Raw genomic sequence first — 10559 nt, forward strand, 5'->3', positions numbered from 1 at the left:
ATTGTCCTATTATTAGTTTCCAACTCAATGTTGGGAGGTTTTCCAATCCACCAAATCACCAAACCAAAAAATAAATATTACATATTCCCTTGCTGAAATGTCAAGAGACAAAATCCAATGGTCTCTTCATTTTCTATGATGAACCATTTACCCCTGGCCAAAAACTAACACGGGAAAATGACCTCATGGTAATGTAATTAGATGACATGACTGTTCAGCAGGCAATGAATCAGAAGGAAATTAGATATAATTATCCTTACATGCTTTAGCTAGTTTACCCTCTTAAAAAAATAATGAATGTTGTTGGATAACACAACCAGAACACACTTTAAGTCCTACTAGACATGGAAGCACACATAACTGGGTTGCAAGTTGCGGCCAATACCCCCTTGATTGTTGGCCCAAATTTAAAAGAATTGTTTTGCATCATAACAAAATGTATATTGTAGACATTATACATAGAAACCATAACAGTACTAAACAACTCAAATGTATATAACAGAACACTTGGCATATAAATTGCTACAACAGGACTCAAATCCGCCGATGACTTTGACATCAATCATGCAGTGTTCCCAATTGACATCAATCATGAAGTGTTCCCAATATATCGTCATCTCTATACAGATAATACCTGCACAGCAAGCAATATGATCTAATTAGACAAGACTTAAAAAAACCACTTACTAGTATTTCAATTGAGATGAATAGCACACTACTTATTCCATCACATAGAGTTTATGCACATAGCAACCATATAGCATTATGATTATAAACTTAATCAAACAGAAGGACTGCACAAGAAAATATTGGAATTTATTTTGTAGCCAAGAGAGAATGCATTATGCTGTCAAAAACCTTCAATTCAATTTCTCTGATACATTTCCAGAACTAGCAAGATCCTCATACTACGAAAATATTTTTAAAAAACGGAATTCGCGTGAGCCTATAATGACAAATAAATTACAGTGCAACTAAGTTAAAACAACGAAATAAAATGTCTATCAAACCAGTCATAATGAAAAGACATTAAGAATGATTAAGTACGAGGAATGCACGAAAATAAGAAGAGAAAACATATACATACTCTTTGTGATCAAGCTTCACCTCAGTTCCTCCATATTCAGGCAAAAGAACAGTGTCACCTTCTTTTACAGCAACAGGAAGAAGTTTCCCATCCTTACCATGAATGCCAGAGCCAACAGCAACAACTTTTCCAGAATTCAGCTAAAGCAACATGAGAATAATCAATTACCAGTTCATCAATGTACTTCAACAAAGCACAAATGTAACATAAAATTGTATGGTTTCAGTAATAAACAAACTCCAATCAATCTAATGACAATGAAAACCTAGAAACATTCAAATTCAAAATTTAAATACTATGTTAATTTTACATCATATACCAACTGAAAATTGGATAGTCTAAATTCCTCTAGAAAACCTACAAAAATTGTTTTTTTGTTTTGTTTCGGGAAAGAGAAAAGGAACGGTGAAATTAGGGTTAGTAATATACATGAAAGTGAAATGTAAGCAAGATGCAATTTTGATATGAAAAAAGAGAAGAAGGAAATGAAATGGGCATGAATGTATTAGGAGGAGAGTAGAAAAAACCTTGGAGGATTTCTCAGGTAACAAGATACCAGCGCTGGTTTTTGATGGAGGAACGATTTTCTCAACCAAAACACGATTGAACAGTGGAATCAATCGCTTCGCCATTGGGATTGTAGCAAGCAGCGGAATACGGGGGTAGAAAACGAAGAAGAGTGCAATGTTCTGAATTAAGATCGCTTGCTAGGGTTTTACAAAGGGTTTATTCTTTTTTTTTTTTTTTTTTTATAATTCTTCTAAAATTTATTAAAATGATACCTACACTCTTTCAAATTATAAAATGTATATTATTATTATTTTTAAATGAACGGAGTAGAGTGAGATGGAGTAGGCCTGAGTGGGGCGGAACGAATATACCATTTTATTGTTTGGAAATTTTAAGACAGAACAGGTAAGTTGTTCATTCTGCTCAAACCAGAGGAGAATGAATATTAAACTGTTGTTGATTTTTTTAAAACACACAAAGCCTCTCTCCCTCTCTCTCAAATCAAACTTGAAGAACAAGTTTTTCTTGCTTTTATTTCGCGAGTTCTTGAGAATTTTATATGATATTGCATCTGAAATCATTCATCGTTAACCTCTAGTAAATCACCATTCTTATGTGTGGGATTATCAATTCTAAGGGAGTGTGAGATCTAGTGAGAGGAGGGTCATTAGATGCTAACTTTTTATGAAATTTGAGTTTTATATCGAAGAATCAAGTTGTGACTGTATAGTATTGCTAATCCAACAAAAGTAAAAATAAGGACTTTATTTTCCAAAAAAATCTTTGATAGGCCAAGTGAAGGTTATTGCAAATGAAGTTGGAGTTTTTGGATCCTTCAGTGAGATCAAAAGCTCGGATAAGGAACTTCTGGCAGGTTGAGTGAAAATTGTAGCAGATGAAGGCTTTGACAAAATATTTGCATATAAGAAGGTGAATTGATTCAAGGTTGAAGACCTTGTGGAATTCATCCTCGTGAGTTGTATACATAAGAAGAAGATTCAAATTGAAGTTGTTTATTTGTTGATTTAAGTTTTAACATTACCTGAGATAATCATATTGTATTGAAAGTAGGGTTGTAAAATTTTCATATAGTAAAAGACCTATGAATTTTCAATTGTTCTGCATTGGAGAATGAATTAGGTGCAAGTAAGGTCGAACGTGAGAAACCAATATAAATACTAGTGCACTTTCTATATCCCGTCTTTAAATTCTAGTATAGACTTGCATGATCTTAGGGTTTATCAGCCTTTTAACATTATGTGTACCTAGGTTTATCGTTTATAGTGATTTTGTGTAATAATTGTATGTCTGTGATTGGCTAAGTGTATTGAACAATCTTTATGTTGAGTATAATTATAAAACTTATAATATTTAGTTTTTTCATTCAATTAATAAAGTTTGGTTTATTCATCTAGTGTAAGTTTAATTATGTTAATTGACATTTTGGTTGTTTAGCGCCTTCATCTCTTGTATTTTTTTTATTATTGTGCAATTCGTAATATCTATCCAAACACATCTTTTATAAAATTTTGTTGCCCCACTTTTTGTAAAATTTTATTTTGAAGAAAACATTTTTGAAATTGGTTTTTGGGCAAAGGTTTGTTTAACCCCCCCTTCTAGACCCATATTCTATCCAAAAATTGGCCCTACAATCTGGTCTTTTGATTGGGACTTGAGACTTCAAAAATTGAAAATATGGATAAGGATGATCCATAGGATGCATATAATAGAGACTCCATATTCAAGGGAGAAAAATATAAGTATGGAAAAGATAACATATATGTTCATTTATGTCTGTTGATGAAACATTTTGGGTTGTTATCCTTTTGTCCCAAAAAGCATCTCCGACTGTTGAAACTATAAAACCCTTGAAGGTTTGGGAAGATGAAGAAACTAAAAAAGATTCTTATGACTTAAAAGTGAAAAATATATTGCCTTAAGAAATAATGTATATTACTCAATTTCAAATTTTAAGACAACTCAAACAATGTGGAACATACTTCAGATATTCTCAATGAAGGTATTGAAACTGTGAAGGATTCTAAGACTAATACGTTGGCAGAATAATATGAGCTTTTTCGTATGGAACCCGGAGAAACCTTGGAATCCACGTAGATGCATTTTATTATATAATCAACAATTTAGGAAATAATTTATCTAACCATAATTTTGCTAACAAAGCCTTAAGGTCTATGTGTAAGAAATGACAAACAAAAGTAACACACATTAAAAGTAACAAGCATTCATGCATTTCTTAACCTAATTCCTCGACTAATTGACTTGAATCATTTTTGTATCGACTTTTACCTAAGGGTTTGATTTATGCATACAAAATACGATTTATTAAATTGCAGTCAATTCCAAGATATGCACAAATATCTAACTTAGAGGATACTCAATTAATAAAATGATAAACGATATTGATAAATTAGACAAGCCACAAAATGAAAATCCTAGAAGAGTATATCAATTTCAGTTGTTCAAGACAACAGGCATCTCCTTTTTCTAATCTAAATTTCTTGCTTTTTCCTCAATACGAAGGCAGGTGATCAAACTTTCAAGAGATAAATCCTTAGTTTCGTTCGTAATAAGGTTCTTAAAGTTTTTCCAAGTAGAAGGAAATTCGTCAATGACAACAACCACTTGATACTTCTCATTTAAAGGCAAACCTATAGTGATGATCTCTTTGATAATTTTTTAATCTCGTAGAATTTTACCTCCATAGATTTGTCTTAAGTCATTGGTACTTGAGGTAGTGATCCACAACATACTTTTTAGTGCTAGCTATCATACTTGTTTAGAGCATGTCAAACTTGTTTTGTAGACTTACAAAGAATGCTATAGTCATAAAACTAATATATACTCTATGGGCAATTGAGTACCTAACTACAAGAGTACTCTTGATAGACTCACTTTTGTAAATATGAATGTGGGGGCCGATTCTTTTGGAATTCTATGAGAGAATCCTTGAGCATTCACTAAACTTGGATTGATGCATAGACCTTTAATGCACCATTTTTTTAAGAATACATCTAAGAAAAATGTTGTGTGTGTTTTGTTGTCATTAATAGAGTTAAAGACTACGAGTTACTCTAGAAAAATTTGAATCTTACATACTATGCAAACATTCATTAGAAACTTTTGCTTATGCATAATCTTATAAGAAACTTCTGAGTCATTTTTTTAAAATTCAAGTGGGGGACTGTTGGAACATTATGTGTGATAGTGCGTGAATTGAAAAAAATCTAAGTCTCACATTGTTTAGTTTAGACATGTTGGAACACTGTATGTGTTTGTGTGTGATTGGAAAAAAAATTAAGTCTCACGTTACTTAATTTACTCATTTTGGTTAGTCTTTAACATTATAAAATGAGTGCTCATATATCTTTCCAAAGTACTATAAAAAATGGTCTAAATTATCGAGCATTTTTCTCACTTCTCCCCCCAACACTATTGAGTTATCGAGAAATTATTTTCTTCTTTTCTTCTCTCCTTTTAGTTCCTTTGAAAGCTTTCATAATTAAAAGTGTCTTTTCACTTGCCCCTTTGTAAGTTGGATTAATTTTGAAGCATATTGAATAGTCAAACTGTAACACCCTTCTAACCTCCGCGACAATTATAATAATATTCAGAGTAAACATGAAACAAGGGTGCCACAATTTTAAAATAAAACCAAATCATAAGTCATATGTCATGCTTTAATGGGAACTAATCTCTAAAATAACAAAACTCATGTTCAACACAGCGGAATTATTTTGAACGGAATAACATAAACATCAATAATGCATAACCAGTAAAATGTAATCCAAAAACCAACAAAACATAGTACAATAATTAAACTCTAAGTCTAGCGTTCCCCAGTTTTACAAATCAGAGCAAGACATCGATGCTACACTAAAAGGACTAGCCTAAGCTATCCTCACCAAGCCAAAAGCCGCTACTCCTCAATCTGAAAAATGTCAACAGTAAGGGTGAGTCTCGTTCGCAATCAACAAATATTATGCATCATAAATAATAAAACGTCATAAGTATATCATCCACCCAATCGTAACATATTTAGACTTTCAGAATTGTTCATCAACAATACAAAATACAATAAACCACATCACCGAAAAATAACACTGGAATTCTTCCAATCATATTATAACAATATAAATGCAATGCACTAACACTATGCATGTGGTACCAATTTGTTATGGGATGAACCCATCTGACCTATCTAAACATCACCGAGATACGGCCCTACCGACACAAATTACACACAATAGGAATTATGCCATCCACTGATCCAAAACATCACCAGGATTCAGCCACCAAAATATTTATGAATGCATGCAACATATAACATACTTACCATCACCAATCACGGTGAATAACTCATCTCAACACCATATCACCGAATAAAGTATGTACATGTCTCAGCATCACTCAACTCATTCACACAATCTTTACAATAATCATAATAATAATCACAATCAATCCATCACCACATCAAATACATTGTCACACCTAACATCATATGCACATAATGTTTAATTTCGCTAAACTAATTAAATCTGGATTTTAAAATAAAATCGGGCTACTACCCATCTAACCATTTCATCTTATAAAATATTTAATCAGCTTTGCAACGCCCAAAACAGCACTCAAAATGGATACACAGATCAAATGATATGAATTTTAGAAAATAATTTATTTTTCCAAAAAGTTACAGCGTAACCGGTTACAGAAAAACCGGTTACGTCCACAAAATTATTAAAAAATTTCAGAAAACCTTAAGTGTAACCGACTACAAAAATAGCGTAACCGGTTACGCTTGACGTAACTCTATTCACTATTATTCTAAACAGGTTGTAACCGGTTACAGAAACAGTGTAACCGGTTACGAACTCGAAATTTTTAAATTTTGGAACGTAACACTCAGCGTAACTGGTCACGTAACCGATTACGGTCCCTCTTGCAACAACAACTGCGTTTTTGACAGCATTTCAGCTCTATTACTCAATCCAATTCGTACCAGTTCGATTATAACACCATTTTAGAGCTACTCTCAGAGAATTCATGCCAAATAATCATGCAACAAGTCTGCCTAACATCACCAATCAATTACAAACATTCAATTGCATACAATCTATGAATTTGAACCCTAACTTCAAAACCCCAACATCTAACATACATCCCAATTGAATCAAATAATATACAGATTCAATCCTATCATCTATAACCCAATAATAAATGATAATCGGAAGAGTCTCCCCTTACCTTAGCTTAGTTATTGGATTTTTCCCCTTTCTATGCTTCTGAAATTTCACGTTCTTGCTCTCTTCTCCTCTTTTGCTCCTTCTATTTTCAATTTTCCTCTTTTCCTTATTTTATGAAAAAATAACAATTAACTTTAGTAAAAGGCCTAATCTCTAACACCCCCTTTTTACTAAACACGACATTGGCCAAATTCTCTTATTTTCCATAATTCAATAAATAATTTAAATTTTAATTAAATTAAATAAGAAAAATATGGGATGTTACACAAACTACCATATTGACGGATATTTCTAGAACAAATACTAAAATGGTGTAGAAATATGTTATATTTATAATTGAGTTATTTAATCATAGAATCATCATGATTGATTGTCTGTCTTTGTATTTTTTTAGACAATACTATAAACCACCTTAAATAAAGTGATTTAGTCGGCGACTCATTCTAATAATTTTTTTAGAGACTGAAAATTTTTTTTATAAGTTTTTTTTAAAAAATTGTTCCAATACTTCATCAATTTAAAGAGAGATGTTAAATAAAATAATATATTAATGATAATTTAATCTTTTGATACTTGACTATTAATATTTTTATCTTTATATTATTTTGTATTGTAATATTTTAAATTTTAATCGTTTCTAAATATAAAATAGAAAAACTCTAACCATCTTATCTCCTCTCTTTCTATTAAGACTCCAATGTTAACACCAAGTTACTACAATCTTTGAAATGAAAATTACAATCTTTATATTCACAATTGAAAGAACAAGGCTGATTACTCCTAAGTCATATAGTACAATATAGTATTATGCTAAAACGTCAATTTTAACCAGGTATAAATATTTCAACCTTGTTATTATCTATTAGAACAAATAGTGTTTTGTAAATCTTAACAATGATTACCTTATTCAAAGTGCCTAATCAAGTGATCAAAAAGAAATCCAGAGAAAAGTTGAATTGAAATGAATAACAAACAGGTTGGCTATAATCATAATTAATTTGACCACCTCAAACCTAACTACAATATGTTTTCTTAATCTAATTGATATTTTGAGGATTCTCATCATATACCATCTGCCTCAATCATAATTGTTTCATATCTTTATGGTTTTTGCTTTATGTTATATACGCTTACATGTATAATCTGGTTGGAGTTTTCCTTTCTTAATATCAGTATTAGTTGAAAACACATGTGTTAGAAAAAAATTAGAAATGACAATAGGCGGGGCGGAAACGGTTTTTACCTTCCCCAAATTCAAATCTGAATTCTTAAATAATTTCCGTTTTCCACCTCAAATCCAAACGGAGATGGAGAGTTAAAACTTAAACCCGTTCCAAACGGGTTTGGGTTGGATTGGGATATCTCCGCCACCATCCATTTAGTAAAATTAATTTTTTTAATAAAAATATTTATTATTTTAAAAATTAAATTAAATTATAAATAATAAAATAAAACAATCTCAAAAAATTTCATACATACATTTCAAATATTTTAAAGAAATAAATATCACCCCCTGCCATATAGGCGAGATTCGCTTTACCCCTTTAATTTTTTTTGTTTGGATTATCCCTTTGAAATATAAAACTTTTATGCTTTTGCCCTCTATTACCCCTGTAAAATGTTTTTTTTTTTTTTTAATTTACTCCCTAGTTCTTACATGTTTAGGAGGTACCTAAAATTACAGAGGTAATCCAAAAAAATATATTAAATGAGATATCCCGAATCTTGCTTATATGACAGTGGGTAACGTATATTATTCCTATTTTAAATAATAAATACAAATCAAATTATCAAAACATTCATCACATATTTAATAATATAAATTATCAAATATAAATAATAATGTACATAATAAAATAAACGGGACAGATTCGGGGTGGCGGGTGGATACTAGTGTCCCCATTATCCGACCTGTCCTATATTTATAACCGGGGAAAACCCAAACTCAATTACAGCGAGTGTTTTCCGTCAATTTTGAGGCGGATTCGGATGAATATCCTCGAATATGAGTTTTATTGCCAAGCCTAAAAATCTATGGTAAAAGAAGAGATATATTTTGTTCTTAGTTACAACATAAATATTTAAATTTGAATTTCTTTTTTTTTAATTTCTTTTATACTCTAATGTTAAATTTACAATTAGATATTTATAATTAGAAGGATGCAATTAACTAAATAAATAATTAAATTTAAAGTACTGTAAATTGTAGTTTGAAATTCATTTTTTCACTGTAAAATGTAGTTAGATATTTATATTTATAGTGATTTAAAATATATTAAAATAAAATAATATAAGTCATGTAATGAAAATAATATATGTGGTTATATTACGTCATCTTCTGTTAGATCTTATTAACAATAATAATCAAAACTTTCTTGATGACCAAAATTTGTTAAAAAATTTTCAAAATATTAAAAAATAAAGTTTAAAATATTTCTACAAACCAAAATTTATAAAACATCAATGAGAAATATTTTGAAAAAGGGAGAGGCGAGGGGAATAGACCTAACCCCAAAAATAAATAAATAAAAGAAAAAAGAGAAAAATAAATACAGAAAAATAATTTAATCAAGTAAATTAAAACCAAAACTTTTTAAACACAAAGAAAAAAATCAAAGGTCATGCTAACTAATCAAATCATGCAAATTTGTAATTTGGCAAATAAAACATCTCCGAAAAGAACTCTTCTTTGATGAAATGTGAAAAAGTCTCCGGCAAATCAAATCGCTCCTTAAATAACTCTCTTCTTTGATAAATTGTGGAAGGGTCTCCAACAAATCAAATTTCTCTTTAAAGAACTTTTCTCATATGAAATGTGGAAGGCTCTCCCACCATAAGAAATCCATTGCGATATGTCTATGATTAATTAATATTAGAGTTTGACCCAACTCATCCTTACAAAATTGATTGGTAAGGTGAGGAGTGTCACTCTATATAAACTTTTTCAATGCTCTATCTCTAACCAATGTGAGACTTTAGGATCTTCCTAATACGCCCCCTCACGTTCAATATTCTTTTTTCTTGGGCTTGGTGCGTGGATATTAACCGTGGACGATACCATATTAGAATTTAACTTAACATATCCTTAAAAAACTGGTTGGTAAGGTGAGGAGTTTCACTCTATATAAACTCTTTCAATGGTCTATCTCCAACCAACGGTCTTTCAATGGTCTATCTTCTTAAAATAATTGAAACTAGTTCCACTTTCAAGACACTTACTTCTCAAAGGTTAACTGAGAATCCACCATGATGGTATCTCGCTATGGCTCATCCCGTTGTCTTACCAATTCAATGAGAAACATCTGTGATGAATTTCTTTTGCATAACCATCCGTTTCTTCCATATTACTGTTATTATTTTTATGCATTTCTAAATCTTCATCAATTTGGAGATTCTCGAGAATTTGAATTTCAAGAGTGTGATTTTCCATCCAACCTCTATACAACGAGGAGATAATGAGAGTCAAAATGTTTCTTAGAGCAGTCAGTATATGTGCTCGTTTTCTCCTAATTAAATCGCATCGCATTTCTAGCTAGTTAACTCTGGTGAATCATATTAGACAAAATTGAAATAATTGTATCTTTGACTTTAGTGTGACATCCATGATGGTATCTCGCTATGGCTCATCCCGTTGTCTTACCAACTCAATGAGAAACATCTGTGATGAATTTCTTTTGCATAACCATCCGTTTCTTCCATAT

General features: G+C 31.0%; 1 protein-coding gene across 1 annotated transcript; it reads right to left on the reverse strand.

Moving 5' to 3' along the window:
- Positions 1–233: 233 nt before the first annotated feature.
- On the reverse strand, positions 234–1798 carry LOC131610005 (10 kDa chaperonin, mitochondrial-like). The gene is made up of 3 exons (XM_058881855.1): positions 1615–1798; positions 1088–1227; positions 234–634 (listed from the first exon to the last, which is right to left on the reverse strand). Exons 1-3 carry the CDS (start codon positions 1717–1719, stop codon positions 586–588), a joined length of 294 nt encoding a protein of 97 aa, XP_058737838.1. The 5' UTR covers positions 1720–1798; the 3' UTR covers positions 234–585.
- Between the last annotated feature and the right edge of the window lie 8761 nt (positions 1799–10559).

Source organism: Vicia villosa, linkage group LG6 (genome assembly GCF_029867415.1).
Source record: "Vicia villosa cultivar HV-30 ecotype Madison, WI linkage group LG6, Vvil1.0, whole genome shotgun sequence".
In the NCBI taxonomy this organism is placed as follows: Eukaryota; Viridiplantae; Streptophyta; class Magnoliopsida; order Fabales; family Fabaceae; genus Vicia; species Vicia villosa.